The 19,553-nt window shown below is 41.5% G+C and overlaps 1 protein-coding gene across 1 annotated transcript; it reads right to left on the minus strand.

Moving 5' to 3' along the window:
- Positions 1-1,408: 1,408 nt before the first annotated feature.
- Positions 1,409-9,250, minus strand: lpla (lipoprotein lipase a). Its single transcript, XM_076726912.1, has 10 exons — positions 9,003-9,250; positions 7,862-8,067; positions 7,105-7,284; positions 6,371-6,482; positions 5,359-5,601; positions 4,460-4,702; positions 3,629-3,749; positions 3,209-3,391; positions 3,007-3,114; positions 1,409-2,784 (listed from the first exon to the last, which is right to left on the minus strand). Exons 1-10 carry the CDS (start codon positions 9,103-9,105, stop codon positions 2,733-2,735), a joined length of 1,551 nt encoding a protein of 516 aa, XP_076583027.1. The 5' UTR covers positions 9,106-9,250; the 3' UTR covers positions 1,409-2,732.
- Between the last annotated feature and the right edge of the window lie 10,303 nt (positions 9,251-19,553).

Consider the following 19,553-nt stretch of genomic DNA (forward strand, 5'->3'; position numbering starts at 1 on the left):
CACATTCCATTGGTGGTGAGGGTCTGCATGACATCACCATCTGCTGCATGCAGAGACACAGCACATAAAGAAAAATATATTCAGGGCGTTATCACATATGGTCCCAGCAGTCATAAATGTTCATATTCACACAGATGCAGAAAGTATAATTGGACTTCAAACTGAGCTTGTCAGGCTCAGTTCAGTTAGTTTGTCCTTGGACTCCTGCTATTGTTAGCATGTTAGCATACTATGGTTGCATAATCTCCAGCTATAGCTGAAGCTGCTAAGAACTGCTCATCAGTTTTGAGAAACCTGCCACCAACACAGTATCATTACGAAATTTAATAGCAGGTCATCCAGAGGTTGTCAAGGTCTTCCACACTGGAACCAACTTAAATTGCCAGCCCTCGCACCAAAACATCTGTGAAATAAGGTCCATATTCTAAAAAGAATGCAGAAAAGATGTCAAACGAATGCAAGAATGAACTGTTAACCGCGCATTCACCAAACAAGCTCTGGAAATGTGTGAGGAAAGAAACGCATTCAACATGTTTCTCAGGACTTATATATACATACTGTACTGTACATTGTGTTCTAGTGAGAAACACTTGGTCCAAATAAAAATGTGAGTGCTAACAATAAAAATTCCACAGGGTACCTTAAGCTCTAGATTTTGATGTCCGGCGGCTCAGTGTGGTTTTCATTAGATGTGATTTTATATGTGGTGTTTGTTTGAAATGCTGCAGATCCCATTTCAGACCAGGACTTGTTTAAAACTTCATAAAACTCTCAGGCTCATCTTTTCTATCTAAGAAATTCATTCTGTTCAGTTTAACTTGTGGAGACTTTCACCTACAATGGTACTTGAGGCAGAGTACCAAATCTAAATACAGTATGCAGTATTTATACTGTGATTAGTTCAAGACATAAGCAGAAGCCATGGTGTGTGTATGGACACTGATTGAGTGACTTTCTGCATCAGTGAACATACAATATCATTTTTGATTACGAAAATTGGCATCAAACAGAGTGTAGCTTAATATTTCCACATTTTCAGCGTTAATGTTTTTCATTTCTTCATGTTTCCCTTTGGTAAACAATTCTCCTTTGTTAGCCTGAATCAGGGAGCCACCAGCTTCCAGGTGCTTTGTTGGCTCCCTCAGAGGCATCAACTGTCATCTCTGACATTTAGACATAATTTCACCTGCTTTTAAAATCAATGAGCAGGCAGATGTTTCATATCTGATTACGCTAACTTCAGACAGATATGTGGAAGCTCTTGGCCACGTTCATACATGTTCAGGCAGCGTTTCTTGGCCATGAAACGGTGAGTGACAACTTTTCACGTGGGATTCAGGTCTGCAATCTTTTGATGATTTAACTGTTTAATTATTATCTAAAAGCAACATGAGCAGTCAGGAATATTGAAATATGTGATTTGTCTCTTTATTAAACCATCCTGGGCTCTTTATTTTTACAGTGCACTGCATTTCAGTTTAGAAAAGTAACTGCACTGAACAGCTGGCATGGTGACCAATTTGATCGATCTTTCCAAAGCCTCATGCATAAAATCACAAAATGCTTCATTTAGAAAAATACAGACAATGGAGGCCTGCCAAAATATATTACAGCTTAATATACAAATATATAAATGTACATTCAATAAATACAATATGAAGTATTCTTGAGATGTATTATGGCTATCGTGTAGGCCAGTCCATCACAAATTACCAAGGCTTGCATGTTTATTTTCAGCAATTTTGCAATGTTTGACCTTTCAAAATAAGGGCATGTTGTAGACTGAGCTTTGTCAGCGAGGTAAACTGTTGCAGGTTAGACACTGTTGACACTTGATTGAGGAGCACCTAGCCATTACTGGAAATTTAAAAAAGTGACCTCAGTTCAATTTCATGAAAAAATGACCAACACTAAAAAATGCATATCCCTGTTGGACTGTAATCTCAGTGACCTTAACATCTAAATGACTGCAGGGGGCCTTTTAAAGTGACCAGTGACACAATAACCAAAACGCAATCAAAGAACAAGAAAGGTTTCAAGAGATCAGATATTAACACGACTCATATTCAAAAAAAAATAATAATATCAATTAAAAAAGGTATTTACAAAGAGCGCTGTGATTCTCTGTTCAGTAGATAGTAAATACTTCTTTGGTCCCTGTTGATTGTTGGCAATTAGTAGTTAGGTAAAGACAAACATTAGGGCCAAATGATCATTTTTCACATATAGAAAAAACAAAAAACATGTGCCCAAATTATGCCTATCACTCCAAATCATTTATACTTTTATAATGATCCAAGTTCACAAAGGCAAACACACCAGTTCAAAGTACATTAAAATCAGTATAAACAGTACATACAGGCTACAAAAGCATAAACAAATGATTACAAAGATATGCAGCAAAAGCTACTGAAAGTGTACATTTGACAAACGTGAGCACATCATCACAAAGAAACCTATAACATTTTTCAGCAGCAGAATTTGTGGAAAGACAAGAGAGAGCTCATGAATCGACTGATTTCCAGCACTGTGGGTGAGGCTGTGCTGGTTGCACTGGGAGTTGAAGTCATGAGGCACAACAGGAAGAAAACGAGAAAAACGCAGCATTCAGTATGTCTCCAGTTACTCGAAAAGGCTTTACCAGTGTTGCACTGTGTGCTGTCTATCTTTGGTTATGTGTGTATAGATGGATGATGTGCACGATCAGTCGGGGTTTGCATTCAAGTGCAACTTCAAGCGTCATTCTGTCCAAAAAGACTGCCCTGCATTTTCAGCTTGTGCATCCTGGAAAGAAGAAGAGACAACAGTGAACAGGAGAGCTCGTGACTCTGATAACGCACTTTGTTTTTGTCCAAAAACTTATTTTAAAATAGCATATTATATTCAAATGTAAATTAGCCATTTTGTAGATGATTCTCAAATACATCAATGAGTAACTGACAATGAATAACCAATAAAACGTGTACAATGTGTGCTCCATTTGCAGGAAGCTTCTCCTCAACTTACAATTTCTCTTTACGGCTCATGTTGTCTTCTTTTGACTTGACAAAGACTCCATTTTCTCCTCCCCTGACAAGGTCGACGAACTCTCCGTCCTTCGCGCTGAAGATCACCCTGGAATCACACAAGGAAAAAATGAAAAATCACCTGTCTGACGTACACAAACGTTTTGACAATCATATCTTTGTGGTGGTGATGAAGAGCTTACTTGGACTGGGTCTCCCCAGACTTGATGCGCAGTTTGCGGATGTAAAACTTGCTGCTGCCCCACCAGTCTGACCAGCTGATGAGCGTGTCCTTCTCCCAGCGCAGCTTCACGATCATCAGGTCACCGATGTCCACATCGGTGGTGATGAGGAAGGACAAAGTGGTGTTACCATTCAGGACAGGCCTGCAGGGTCGAAGGAAGAGCAAACGTTCAAAGGTCGGCTGGACTGTCTTGTCCATGGAGCCAGTAAAGACATCCGTGGTATGTGTGTGGATGCATGTGTGACGTATGCAGCATAAGTGCCCTTATTTAGAATCAGGGGTAGTTGGAAACCCTATTGCTGATTTCCATGTGCATGTCTGTGTATTTTTGGATTTCACATGATGGATGTTAAAAAATTGTACTGTTTAATGTGCATACAGGACGAAGGGAATGTCCTCCTTCTCTCCGTGGGTCCCATGCAGAGAAATCTTCATGGGCTGCTCGGTGAAGCTCAGTCGATCCTTGCTGAAGAAATGCACCTTCACTTGGTAGTGGAAAACTGGGATAGAAGAAAAAGAGAGTTTACTGGGGGCTCCCGTGTCTCTCATACCACAGCTTAAAGTTACACACCAGAAAAGCCCTTATGTAACCTTGATCTCTTTCTGTCTTCATGTGACTTTCACCATGCTGCATTTAAACACTGAGAGATTTGTGTGAAATCCTGCTTGATTTCATTTACACACCCTCGTGTACATTCATTACCACAGCATATAACTATTCATTAAACGTGCTGATACTTCAACACACCTTTGAACATCCTTCACAAAGCGTCCAACAAAAATTCTGCTGACCTGTGCCAAACTGCAATTCTTAAACTTCCATTGCTAGTGTGTCACACACAGCGGTGTTGCATTACCATAGCACACCCGGGCAACTAAAATACCCATGACCTCTTCTTCATGTAACCTCTTCAATACCTGCTACTTGTTGTACATGTCTGGTAAGTGTTAGAGTTTCCCTTAAAAGTGTGTATAGTCTTTTAGTACCAGCACTAACTGTATTAATATTCAGCTCCAAGCAGCCACACTAAGTAGGTTAGACAACAGTAGCTCACACACTGAGGATTACTCCAATTAAGGAATGTGCGTGAATTAACTCAACTCTCGCTAATCCTCGGATAAGTACATAAAGCCAGTGGGATTTTTCAGCAGTTGTTCAATGCACTTCTTCTCTAAACCCACAAATGGCTCCTTTTTTCCTGATGTTTACCTTTGTAAGGCATCATTTCACGGGTCTTGAGGTACATCTTGGCGCTGCGGGTCATGCGGACCTTGTTGATGTTGTAGCCGAGCTTGTTGCAGCGGTTCTTTCTGCAGCTGAGGCACATCCCCTTATTGAAGGTCTCTTTGGAGTTGCAGCGGTAGGCCAAGCTCTGCTGCTCGGTGTTCAGCAGAGAGTCGATGAACAGGTGGATGGAGCGCTCGTGGGAACATTTGACAAGCTGGTCCATATCTGCAGCACAGAGAGTACAGAAGCTGTGAAAAACCGTCTGTTCTCAGAAGGCATCGTGCAACAGAGAAAATGTCTTCCTCATGTGTGGCTTTTATAGCTCTTGACATGTCAGAGTTGACTAAAACACTGACCCGGGGGCATTTCTCGCCATCAAAACATCTCCACACAAAAACAGAGCATGACTGTGGTAAACTCAATCTGTGGCTGTGGCTGTTATGACTGGAGGCAAACATATTTTAATTGTAGCCTGGAAAGCTTTAATGGAGTCAAAGTGTCTGTTGACACCATGTAAACTTATTCAAGCCCATCTTTGATGATTTACAGCACGGTTGTTGCAAATGTTTCACTTTAATGTGGGCAGAGATGTGTATTTATGATGCAGTGTGTCACACAGACGAGGTGGGGAAGATCGGTACCACCAGGTCCGAGCAACTGGAGCCCCTTACTGACCGCTGGAGTCTAATAATAAGGGCGTATGCATGCTAACATGCAGGTATGTATCTAGGTCATCTAGTTGAAATGCAGACTCTACACTGGCTGTATTACCTTACTGCTAAAGTGAGTGAGTATTTACAAAGTACTACAACATTTACAGTACATAAATGAAAACTTAACACAAAGCACCATCTCAAGCAGAAGTGCAGTGAAGTACATACTCTGGAGGCCCTTGATGCCTTCTAATGCGATCCCCAGCAGTGTATTCTGGATGTCGCAGCCTGGCTGGAAAGTGCCTCCATTGGGGTAAATGTCGATGTGGCCCACAGGTCTCTGGATGCCGATGCTGCGGTCCGGGGAGCCCCTGGTGTTGGTGTGCAGGACGTCCACAAACTGGGCATCGTCTCGAGACAGGGTGTTCTGGTTGTCTGCATGCTCAAAGGTGGGACCCGCAGGATCCAGACCTAGAAAAAGGAGAATGAGGTGCTTCAGATTTCACTTTTTGAAGAATTGGTTGTGCACAGTTCCCCATAAAGAAAGTTTGTGCAGATAAAGACACACATGAAAACAAAAACAAGTGTCAACACAAACTCATGTGTTAAAACTTTTAAATGTGTGTTTTCTCCAAGTGCAACTCTGTGGGTTCTTAATGGGCTCCTTCCTCGGATTGCATACTGTTATTCTGAGCAGGTCAGTGAGATTTCAAAGCTAGATAAACTTCATACTGACAAATAGCAGGACTGGACCCTCTAACTGGCACCCACTGGTTGCATGCACATATACAATACAGGCCTGGAATGTAATGGCCATCGGATCATATTTCATTGGTGTGCTGTGTTGTTTTTAGGAGCAGAGCTCGGGAGAATAGTGCCTACGTATTGCATTACTGCATAGTGTGTTTGCATGCAGGAATTCATTGGCTCAGGCACTAAATTTAGGCATCAAAAGTGCCAAATAAGCTAAAATGCTTACAGCTAAAAGCATTCCTCATGGTCATAATTGGTTTGAAACCTTTGTAAAGAGGAGGTATGAATCTTCTGTCATAACATAATAATCATAATTAAAGAATCTGCACACGATCATGTATGTTTGGTTCATAAATTCATGCTTAAATCATGTATTGTTATACAAAAAGATCAACCACTTAGAACTGAGGACCCATTTTTCCAATCAAACATATCTATGCTCACACTGTCATAAGCAGATGACTGTTGGTTAAGTTCATGTTCTCACCTGTGATCCTGCTGATTTTATGGTCAGTGAGGTCTCCGGCGATTCCAGCCACATGTGCTCCCAGACTGTAACCCAGCAGATGAATCCTCTCCCAAGGCAACTGCAGCACGTTCTGAAAGGGAGGAGATGGATGAGATACAGCAGAAGAACATGTTGACATGCCTTAAAACAGTTTCAAGTGAATCCTGCAGACTTGCTAGAGGGATTAAAACTAATAGCAGGCTGCACCTGGCAAAGCCCTGCTGCGCTCTGTTCATGTCTTAACTGAGCCTAGGACCTAATCCAAGACGAGAATTAATTTGTGCAATTTTATGCTTTGCCAAAACTTTGCAAGCTTTAAACTTGTAAGTCATGTAAACATAGGACATAAATGAAAGTGTTATTCATGCCAGCATCCGTTCTTGCCGTGAAGTCCATCAGACAAAGGCAGCGCTCCACTGAATATTGAGCCTTGTAATGCGAGGCTGTCGTCAACCACAAACGCGGCCATAAAATGCCTTTATAGGGCATTTAAAATCATAACCAGTAGGACAACATATCCGCAGTAGCAACGCTGGGTACAAAAATATTACATCATAAGCTACAAATATGCCACAGGTTCACCAGCTGCTCTGATTTCTTCACTGGCTGGACACTGGTCAAATGCACTTGTTAAAAAAAGTGGATGTGGAAGGTCCAATCCAGCTGCTAGCCAGCTGTCAACCAGCTTGGATATTGTTCAATAAAACACTCACTTGCATCCAGGTCACAAACTTGGCGACGTCGCGGCCCACTAGTTTGGTGTAGGCTGCAGATGTCGGGTAGTGCTGGCTGGCGCGGCTCAACCAGTCCACCACGATCACGTTGGCAGTGGGCTCGCGCTCGTAGAGGGCAGACACCAGCTTGGGCACCCAGCTCTCGAACATCCCTGTTACCTACAGACACACACACACACACACACACACACACACACACACACACACACACACACACACTTGTTTTCCTTTTTGCTTTTTCACACACATTTCTGTGGTCAGCTGCAGGATGGCATGATTTATTCCTGCCATGACCCTCATTTTGTGGCCTGGAGGGAAGCCAAGGCGTCATCAGGTTCAGATTTTGTTGCATGACTGGCTCTAAATCACATTAACGGAGGGGATGCGTGGACTGTTTGTGAGCTAACTCACTGCTCTCAGCCTGTCTGCTCTGAGATGTGTATACAATAATGTGATGTAACAAATAGATAGGACATGGCTTCACATTAATGATCAGTTTGTTGAGAGTTTGTTGCATTGGTTAGACTCAAACTTTGCCTATTTTATGTTCATGCAACATAACGTTTTATAGCATTATTTCAACTGGTGTAACTTCACTACATCAGCACCTCAGAGCAAAAACTTAACTGACAAATGAGGCACAAATAAGACAGAGGCTGCTATGATCTGAATATGATTTTCTAGAGTAAATCATGCTCATGACAACTTTATATGATATACATTCAGTCTGACGTACCGTCCAGCCATGGATCACGATGAAGGTCTGTGTTTCAGTGTTGAATTCACACTCGTTGAGGGTCTCTATCCTGCCCGGCACGATGTAGCACATGTCATCATCTGGGATGTCCACTGTGCGCAGGGAGAACTTGGACACAATGTCAGTGTAATCTGTGATCCATTCAGCTGTGGTCGGCAGGGGAGTGGCAGTGACGGTGGTGTTTACTGTTACAACACACAAACACACACAAACAAACAGTATGCAGTATATTATTAGATTATAACGACAGAAATGGGAGCGCCTGCGCAGTCGGGGGTTCTGAGCAGGAAAAAGCACATTTATAACATTATTATCACACCTTCCAGCTCTGTGCATCCAGACAGCAATTTGAAACATTGTTCTATCAAATGTTTTTTTGCAGAAGACAAACTAAACACACTAAAATTAAGAAAGAGCAACTTTTTTCATGCAAAATTTTTAACTTTGGTGCGCTTCTCTATTACATGAAAAGACCACTGATCTCATTCGTCTGACTCAGCCAGCAGGGGTATAAAGCATGGCAGTGTCGCCCTCTTTTGTCTCCACTGCATTTCTGCCAGCATAAGTTGAATTAAACCTCAAAATATTGTTAAGAGTCTGGATTTCCAAACGAGTTTAAATTCAGCTACATTAATTAAATCTTAAAATGACCTCTTAGCTAATTCTTTCACTAAGTCCAGTTCTGTAAGATAAACAGCAGTGGAGTTTTTTTTTATCAAATGAGGCATGGCTTTAAATGGACATATGTCATTAACAAGGAGATGATGTCTTTCTAATTACACAATAAACACTAGCATATTTCAATTTTAACCTCAAAAGGATTTCGATCTAAGTCGAATTCAGTTTTTCACTCTCAAAGTTTTCTTCTCTGCGGACAAAAGGCCTGTAGCTGCAGCTTTTCTTCATGCACACATGGACGTGAATGGTACGAAATGGGATGCAGACCTGCAGACCTGAGCTGTGGAAAGCGTTTCGCGGGGGTTACTCCCGGTCAACACGGAGCTGCACTCATTAATTAACCTGCTTCCCACACAAGTGTGTTTCAGCAGAGCTGCGAGTCATTCATGAAAATAATATGCTGACAGACGAGCAATCACGAGACGAACACACTCGGTCTTACCAAACACAGTGCTGGTGGGGGGTTCAGTGCCAGAAGAAAAAGTTGCAAAGATGTTTCCCAGAATTATCCAAAATGTCAAAAAAATGATATTTTCTTTTCCCATATTATTGAGCAGTTTTCTTTCCTTAAAGTGTCCTGAATAAAAGGTTCTCTGGATGTTGGTCGACCAAATGTATAAATATCCAATCGCGTATTTTAAGTCAGAAAGTGGTATGGAGTTGCGGTTTAGGAGTAAAGTTTCATAATGGTCTGTCACAGATGCCGCTCCAAGTCATCTTTATGGGTGGCTCATTAGCATATTCAGACCTGATTGGTTGACGTCAGAGGGGCGGGGCTTGCGCCTGGCCCTTGGTCCGCGTCAGTCATTCACAAGCTTCCTCACGGAACGAGCTGACCCTTGCAGCGCTCTGGACTCTGCGTGAAGCCTAAAACGGTATCAATCAATAATCAATGACGTTGTTAGATTGTTAAGAAATTGCAGGAAAGGTGCCTCAGACTTCCAAAAGTACTGCATTACAAATATTAATCTAGTGAAAGCATGCAAGTTTATTAACTAAATGTATCTAGAGTATCTAAAAGTTAAAGAACAGTGTTAGTGATTTTCGTGATATATATTACGTGTTATATCATTAGTTTGTATTACTAATGAATTGTGGGTGAGATTTTACTTTTGCAGTTTTTATTTCATATTCTGTTCTGTACTTCAATCTGTAACAAAGCAAAATGTTTCATAAGATTATCATATGTTTTCTATGCAAAGTCTTCATTTTTAAAGTAACCACGAACTATAGCTGACAAATAGATGCAATAAAACGTCAAATATTTCACTCTGAACTGTAAGAAGAAGACAAAAGTGGGTCTAAGTTGAAATAAAGTACAAGTACTTAAGTACAATACTTCATACTGAGTTCCATTCCTCCTCTGATAATGTGTAACATTGTATCCAGTGGATTTATTTTTCTGTTGCTTTCAATTCAATGTCAGTTTACTTTATTTAACCGAATAATCCACCTCGTATCAGGGCTGCTCTCCCGAGAGTTCTGGGTACATATACTGTATGAAACACAATAACCAATGAAACGATAAAACAACTAAAACACAGTCAAAACAGAATGACTGTGTTATAGCTAATGAAGGTTAAAGCTAATGAATAATAAACCTTTTTTCAAGCCTGAATATTCTTCCAGCTCCAGATATCTCTCCGCTCAGAGGGTCAGAATAACTTCAGTTTCTCATTTTTATATTTTTACATGTCTTGTTTATATGTAAATTAACATAATTGCTCGCACGTCATCGGTGTTTATTATATCAGATTCAAATTTCATAATAAATGAGTTAATTGTGCTGATTCGTGTCACATGGAAAGCCCCGCTGATGCCTCTCCCATTCAGGTCAGATGTGACCATCTCTTGCCAGATCTCTGTCAATGTGGGTGTGTTAAAAAAAAAAAAAAAAAAAAAAAAAAAAACTTCTCCCATTGGTGGACCTCTGTTGAGCCTGCAACTAAAAAAAATGACAAAGCACAACTGGAATACAAATTATACCACAATGTATTGTTCTGTGCCCTCTGCATGCAAAAAGGAAGCTTGAAATGTTCAAAAACACAAAGACGTACAGAAAAGTACATTCCTGTCATGTAAAATGAAAACAGGATGTTAAGACATTCGGCGCATACTTTATGGTGGCATTTAAAGCCCTTTTGCGGCTCTTAGGGGCACAGAAGAAGCTCCGAAAGCTCCGAAATGAAAGACACATGTAGGATGAGAACGGGCATGAGAGACATGTGTCTGAGTTTAATGATGATTTCGATGCCAAAACACCTGCATGAGAACATTTTACACGTCTGTTGTCTCTCCAAACTGAGGGCAATAAAAACAGGCTGACCTATAGCCTAGATATTTTTTCGTCGTGATATTATTGTACAGTATGTTCTCTCGTGTCAGCGTCATAATACCACATAATGTTTAATGGTGAGGGATAATGTTTCTCAAACATGATACACACTGGTCAGAGAATTGGTGCCGCGTGAGATGCCCCCCACTGCTTTGCTTAATTTACACAAATTTAATTCTTCAAATACCCGTAGAGAAACTAAACTAAATGAGATTTGGATTAAGATATCACATGCAGAGTGTGACTCAGGGGCAAGGCCGTGTTGTTTCCTGTGTTGTCTTGAAAGAAATGAGCCACAGACACACTGAGGTTACTTCTTCGTGTCTGAGAAAGGTTTCCCCTCTGAAGAGATCGGTACACACACAGGTGCTGCAGCTCCAACAGTGGAGAAACGTAACACTTGTGCTTCATGTCTTCGAGTCCCAAAGAAAACCCTTTAGTGTATCATTAAGTTCTACTTATATGTATTAAAAACAACTGACTAATTCTGCAGTACTTAAAGTGGTATTCAAAGAACCCAAAATGTGTACTTTATTGTAAGTGTATTATATATTTTACTTAAGTGTACTTTTATAACTACAATAGTTATAAAGTGTACTAAAGTAGACTTATTTTCAAGTCCTTTGTAATACACTGTTAGCATGCTTAATTAAAGTGTACATTAATTTCACTTAATTTTAAGTATATTTAAGTTTATTTCCAACGCAGTGGTGATATAATACAGTTGTACTGTAACTGTGTTTTGGATACTCTGTGACCATGACAATTTAACAACTATTTGCACTTCAAGTACACTCAAGTATTACTCAAGTGGTACTGAAGGACTACTTGAATACATTTAAGTATGCTTGAACCTGACAAAGTGTACTACATTCTGCAAAAAGTACAGTTTAAGTGTTTTTTCCCCGGGTTCCCTTTGCCACAAACAGAGCCTCTACATTTGATTTGATTACACCAAAGAGTAAAATCTTTATTTTTCGTTTATTCTTCGTGTTTTATACATTATATGAACAATACATGAGAAAATGTGTGCTCATCTTGTTTGCCGGCTCAGTTACATCTGATGTGTAAAAGTGCAGTTCACACCAATCACAGATATAGAAATCCATTGTTTTTAACTGTGTTTTACAGCTGGAGTGCCTGACAGCCCTTCCTCCTGTTTACAAGCACTTCCCATAAAATTAGGGAAAGTCGTGAAATCTGTGAGGCGATAAAACAACATCAAGTATGTTTTTTGAGCTGTTAAAGAGGGTCTCCAGGACTCCAAGCAGAACATTAGGGTTAATGGTTCAATTGTGAAAAAACTCACTTTCCTTCATGAAAGACCAACACTTTCTGCATGATTGAACCGTCCCCAGTAATCAGCTGCTGCTCTATATTTGCCTTCTCTAAATATAGTCTGCTGTGTCTTTTATGTTCAAACATGCCTATGTATGTTGAGGTGTGTTTGTATGAATGCGTGTGCCAGCTTTTGTTGGGAAGGTGATGCTTATGGCCAGACCAAGAGGCCCAACCCAGTGATTAGAGAGAAGAGCGACGCCTATCCCTGAGCCCATGATCTCAGCCTTGATCTCTGAATTCACTGCCGTTACTGTACTTGACCCCAGGGGAGACCTGCAGTGATAAACAACAATGTCATATCCTGTATGAGACACACCCTGGCACCGTCAGCGAAACTGTTTAGAGGAAGAGCAGTTAGTGAGGAGTTTTTGTTTGTTCAAGAGCTAAAGATGCAGAGAGAGGACGAATGACAAACCGCTTGGGTGCTTTTCTCTGTGTACAGATCTGATGAGTTAATGTCATTCAGTCCACTTGATCTCCAATTAGTTTGGCTTTGACCCTGAGACCTGCTGAGGAAATTAAAAGATCACTGCAGAGAGAACGTCGATTTCCTGCTGAGGAGGAATGCATTCACTTTCCTGTTGTTGCTTTTTCTTGAGCGAACCTAAAAGGCTGCACATTGGCTTCACATTCCTCCACTGCTGAGAGATGATGTCGTCTGTAGCCTGCAGAGCAGTGTTGAGCCAAGCAGACGACTTAGCGTATCTGCTGATTGCAAATATTTGAATTAGTCATAAATACACTCCATCTGTTTCCTCACACATCTCCTTTCACGCTTCTAGCATTTGCGTGTGTTCGCAAGTGGAGTCGTCAACAGGTGTAATCACAGGTGTGACTTAAATCCCAAATAATCACAACATACAGTCAGTCATGCTCACGCTGGATCTCTGAAAGTGAGGCATGAACCTCTTAAACATGTGTTGAAGCAGCCGTGCAAACACACACAAACTCCGAATGGTGAAATCCTCAACATAAATGTCCACTCTGTCGACTAGCTGAGAAGGCTGATTCTGGGAAAACAGGGATCGGTTTCACAGGACGATGCAGCATAAATATTATTGCCAAGCAAATTTGCTGCCCCCCCCTGTGTTTCAGAGAGGTTGCACCATGTGTGTACAGTATGTGGCTTCCGCACTAACTGCCCTCTTCTCCTCCTCCGTCCCTCGGACTGTATTCCTTGCACATTGCTGCCCGTGCAAGGCCATCACCTTATTGTTTTTCATGACTTCACCGACACTCATCACACTGTGTTCTCTTTTTTATCTGAATGTTTCCACTGGCTCTCATTGCCATCACTGTCCAGACACATCAGGAGATGAAAGCACCTTCAGAAATTTCTGCGGAGACCTTGGAGCCAGTTGAAAGTAAATAATGTCAAAGAAAACAAACAGCAACTTGTGAATCATGGTTTCACCGATCGTAAGGTTTATATCCCATTTCAATTAGTGGTACGAATGCTAAAAGAAAGCTCTAATTAGCCAACACGAGAGTGGATTTTAACTTTAATTCCCCATTCAGAAATCCATTAGATGAGGAAAAAGAATTGGCTCCTCAGCGGGAGTTCAGTCTTTTATGAGCCTCCTGCTAAAGACACAGTAAGGTCATAAAAGAGCTGCAGAAAGACTCGAGGAGGAGGCGAGTGTGTGTGAGGAAGGCAGTATTTTATTCCTCTATTCAAGGGTGACGTGAAGAGGTTGTGTTCGACCCTCGTGGCGGCAGTTTAACGAGGAAACTAATTGATGCATGAATTGTGTGTGTGTGTGTTTGAGTGTGTGTGTGAACGTGCACAGGACGTTGGGGTGTTTATATCTAACATACACTGAGCGTGTCTCCTGTTTGCATCCACGGTTCACTGTAAACTCTGTGCGCCACTTTTATGAACCTTTTAGTCCTCACTTTCTAGTGAGTGAACCAGCAAGACACCGAGCACCGAGTTTCACACGAGGAAAATAACCTACAATGCTCCACTGAGGAGAACAAGATGTGTCAAAGTGTAGAACTGTGCGTAGGCTATGTTTGCAGATTATCTGATGGATGCCACATCTACCAAAACATCCACATAAGCATTGTTTTTATTTATTAAGTGAAAAAGCTGATATAATCCCCTCTGTGGTCTCGCTGTGAGCCATTCTGTCTAAGAGATGTTGATTGTGATCTGATATTTAGATTTATATGAAACCTAAGTGTCTGCACGGATGTCAAACCACAACATGAGGACATTTTTGTCTGCTCCTTTGATGAGGCACGTGGGTGATGAAGGCGTCAGCTTTTGTCAAGGAAGAAGAATGCTTGGAATAAAAGGAGAGGATGCCTCTGGCTCTGCTGCAACAATTTTATCTTTTTTGCAACTGTCTGTCAAGAACCTGACAATGTAAACAGAGGGCAGCACTAACTCGATGGAGTACTCTTTAAAGATAATCGACTGAGATTACGTCTAAAAATAAAGCCATTTTTTCCTATTGCTCTCGGTGAGGAAACTACAGCGGATGTATGGTAGGGTGACCTCGTGAGATTGGTTGGAAGTCAGAACCGTCAGTCTTTTCCTTATATAATATCTGACATAAATAAAAATATATATGAAACTCAAGTGCATTTAAGGATGCTGAGCCTCAAAACTGCGCTGTTACATGAGGTCATTTTTGTCTGCCAGTTAGATAAGGTATGTCAATACACCCTTAGAATGTGTGTGTGTGTGTGTGTGTGTGTGTGTGTGTGTGTGTGTGTGTGTGTGTGTGTGCAATGTATGCACAGTACATGCACGCATCTGTTGCTGCATGTCCTCTGTAAATCAGGTCACACAGAGCATCAATTGTCAACTTTACATGCAGCGTCCACACATGTGTCGCAGATGCAGGCAGGTCCCGACAAAGAGCCCTGACAGTGATATGCATGCAATAAGCAAGCATGCATACTATGTGGATGTGTGTGCAGGCTGTGAGTGCACACATGTGACAGACACAATCACACACCAGTAGCTCTGTCTGCTCAGTTTTCTCCAGTTTTTCCATCAGAGTTTCCTGCCTGTATATTACATAAGTGCTTTTAAACACGTGTGTTGGTGGTTTTATCTGAATGTCATGAGAGGAATGCAGCAGACCAGAAGTCTGAATGAGTCCTATGTTCAGCCCACAAAGGCAGCCGGTCAAGCAAGTGTTAAGTCAGATACAAGGGAGACTCGGGTCGCTGTGCATGCAGCGGTCGGCACCAGTCTGGTCAGACTGGACTTTCTCAACTCTCGAGTGATGTCCCAAGTCAGGAGAAAGAAGACATTTCATAACTATTTGGTGTCGGCTATTCCACAAGATGCCAGCGTCTGACCTGCAGCTACCTAATTGTATCTGAGAAACAGAAACTGTAAAATAAACACATAATTTATCATTTTAGATCAAATACTGGGTAGTGAGTAATGTACTGTAAGTGTGATGTTAAAGACGACAAGTTAATTGGTTGATGAAGTCTTTAATAAAGTGATGAGTTTTCTGTCTTGTGCAACCAGACATAAAAAACCCCTCAAATTAAAGGCCTAGAAGACCATCAAAGGTTATTTTTAGTTCAGAAACCACTCAGGCATGAACATTTGGTGACAGTCTGTGCTCACAAAGTTTAACATCTTCAAGCCTTGTGTCTGACTGTCCTCTTGCCTCCCTCTTTGATGAGGTCTTGGACTGTGCTGACCCAGCTTGCCTCAGCTTTGGCCTTCGCTCTCTTTTCATCAGTCTGCCTGCCGTCTGAGCACGATGTCTTTGGCAGGCAGAAAAGAGAGTTTGCATCATTCCTGCTCTGGGTGTCCTGCATGAATGACTGTGAGAAGCTCAGGATCAGCGTTCTGGCAGCCGACCTCCACCAGATGAAGGATTTGCCCTCATGTCGTCCTGTTGTTGCTTGTTATCTAATATCCGTCTGTGGTTTTACCCAAATCCCTCAAAAATCCTGAACAGAAATTTCTTTAAAGTTTTCCAAAAAACTACTCAAAACCCTTGAAATTTCATATTAACAGTTTCACCTTCTCCATAGATGTCTAGGAGTTTTGATAGAAGTGTGTGGTGCTCAAGCTGTTGCTCTGAGCTTCAGTTCTGTGGAAACATACTAAGAATGTTGTCTCAGCTTTGTTTTCCTTCAGCTGTTCAAGAAGGCTCCTGATGGATCCACCTCTGGTGGTCTTAAGTCTGGTGCCTTGCAGACTAACATACAGAGGAGCTTATGCACATGAGCATACCATGAAATGCAAACACGTAACACAAACATTAGGACCCTGCCTGCAGCTCGCTCTCTGTAACGTCTCACGTTCACATGCACTGCCACTGATTCTGAGACGAGAATCAACAGAAGCGATGACGGTCTTACTGAAAACCTGCTGCGTGACATGATGTGAATTGTCTGTTTCTGACTTGCAGGATGGGGTAGGGATGTGGCACCTGCTGCAGTCATCACATTACCTGCTAAACCTCCACATACCACCACTAAGGAAGAGAGAAACCTTTGTGAAATAGGAAAATGCAGGATACAGCAAAATGTATTACAGTTTGTAAAACCTACATGCAGACCTATATCAACTCCATCGTATGAATGACAGCCACTGAAAAGGTCATAAACTCAAATGTAAATATAGAGAGGAGGAAGGAAAGAGGAGAGACGCAGCATGGAAACATGGAGGACCCTTCAGTTAGACGACCCATCAGGACAGACATCAGAGAAAATAAACACAGTGAACGTACAAAGGTCAGGAATCTGGGTAAATGAAGCTGCACAGCACGGCGGTGACCTGAGGATCAGTGGGGTGTGTGTGTGTGTGTGTGTGTGTGTGTGTGTGTGTGTGTGTGTGTGTGTGTGTGTGTGTGTGTGTGTGTGTGCATTTCTTCCCCATTCACCTCAGTGTATGTAGTCTCTCTGCCTTCAAGTGTGAGTGTGTGTCCAGGTGAAGTATCTGAGACCTTCTCTAGCTCAGACTCTGAGTTCTCCTCTCCCCAGCAGCTGCAGTCCTGTTGATTTAAGCTGTTCGCTCTACATCTGGTGGACTATATGTGGTGGATTTGTGGTGGTGGAGCACTCCTGACTTCATCCCCAGCACCCTCTCACCCACAAGTCATGTCCTTAAGGCCCCCGATCTTCTGCCCTCATTTTTTTTTCACTTCTGTTCTGTAGCACTGCGGTCATCCACGTCCACATGGAGTTTTTGTCAGTTGCAGTGCATGAATGTAGTGACTTAAATCCTCACACATGGTTGTTGCCAATGTAAATGTTGTATATCAGCTGATTCTATAGTTGCACTAACTGTCCATTGATCTGCAACAACCTCTTCTCCCAAAGCAATAGACAAATGAGGAGCTATGGCTTCTATTTATGGTTCTATGGCACCCCCTAGTGGACAACAATAAAACAACAGAGGAAATAGAACAGAGATGGACTCAAGGTTTTCATGTACTCAAACTAAGATTCATTAATTCTTTATTATAATTACAATATAATTAATTGCCTTGTGTGGTTTCTGTGTTTGCACATGAAAGATGGGGTAGACAGATGGGTGGGGGGGGGGGGTGCCGGTGATGCTGGCAATGTTACAAGACCTGCAGATTTGCTATGATCATAGGGGTCACCTGTATTGGCACAAAATCTGTAATAATTTACAAAGTGTTCCTGAGCTCCTGTAGTAACATCTTTTATCCAATCATGTGTTCACAAAGTGGTGAACCTCACTCCATCCTTGCTTGTGATCGACTGAGCCTTTCCCGGATGCCCCTTTCAGACACAATCATGATGCTATCACCTGTTACCAATGAACCTGATTACCTGTGGAATGATCCAAACAGGTGTTTTTGGAGCATTGGAGCAACTTTCTAAGTCTTTTGTTGCTCCTGTCCCAAATTGTTTGAAACATGATGCTGACATCAATTTCAGAATAAGCAGATATTTACAAAAATCAATGAAGGTGATGAGTTAAAACATGTTGTCTTTGTAGTGTTTAGAGTTGAGTGTATGTCAAAAGAGATTAGCAAATGATCACAATCAGTTTTAAGCTCAGCATCACCACTTTTTTTGGAATCAGGGTTATAAGTAATTATAGAAAATTTGTATTTATCAAACATTTTGTGAAAACAGGGACAAGTGCACCCAGGAACACAACATAACAACAAGGTGAGTACATTTTTAATTTAATGGGAACTTTTAACTCTAAATCATTATTGTATAATTTAATAATTATATATATGTATTATAGCTTTGTTCATCTTAGCACAGAAATCAAGTTGAACAGCAAGTAAATAAGTTTCCATGTCATTAATACCAAGCAAACCTCACAGTTTGACTTTGAGACGACAGCAGTAACATCCAGCTTCAGAGTTTTTGAGGGGATTTGGACTCATTTTTCAGGTTTATACCTGTTGAAAGTTCAGTTCAGTAAAACTTACATTTAATATGAAACTCAAACTACCATCCAAGCGTGATGCTGAGTACTTTCACAGTAATATACATACACTGAGTCATCATTCATTTGCACTTCATGACACATGAGCTGCAGTGTGTTCAAGGAGGAAAGTATCTGTCGAAACAGAGGAGCTTCATTTGTAGAAGAGGAACTTGTGGTTGGCAATAGATGAGTGTAAAGGAAGTCCGAGTGAAGAAGGAGCTATATCTAGAAATGACATCTAAGACAATACTGACATTCGGTGTACTTATGACTTATGAGTGTGAAGTACAGAGGTCAAAATTCAACCTGGACAATGTGCTGTTCTGCAGTGACAATGATGTACGCAACACTGACTCTGACCGGGGTCACCTTTACTCCAGTCAGCTCTCCTAGGCCACCCACTGGGTTTGCTGATGAATCCATTCGCTTCTCACCTCATTTCTTCACTGGAGGTCTAAAAGCGATGTGAAATATACCCATCCTCACTGGACTTCAAATTGAGTAACAGTCCCTCTGCTATTTGGGAATGTTTCAGGGCACCAGAACGGCAGTTTGAGTGCAAGCACCCCCTGTGTGAGTCACAGGAAAAGGTGTCAGAATCGAAGCGGGCCGGTGAGAGCCTGCTCAATGTCTTGATTCCATACTGGTTTTGACTGCCTTGTTTGGAGTTTTTGAATACCTGAACAAGTTTGCACAGTACAAACTGTTGAGCTGACAAGTGTTATGACTCACTGAACCACCAATCCTGAGTCAAAAGGGCCAGACTGTGCATGAACCCAGAATATTCAGTGTAGAACTTATATGCTGCATTTATAGAACTGTATTACAGCAGGAAGCTCTCAAGGAATAGCTGCTTCAGTGTGTGAGTCAGGCTGTATACTTGTTTTTATGTCCCCAATGTGATGCAAAAAATT

This window comes from Chaetodon auriga, chromosome 3, assembly GCF_051107435.1.
Source record: "Chaetodon auriga isolate fChaAug3 chromosome 3, fChaAug3.hap1, whole genome shotgun sequence".
Lineage (NCBI taxonomy): Eukaryota > Metazoa > Chordata > Actinopteri > Chaetodontiformes > Chaetodontidae > Chaetodon > Chaetodon auriga.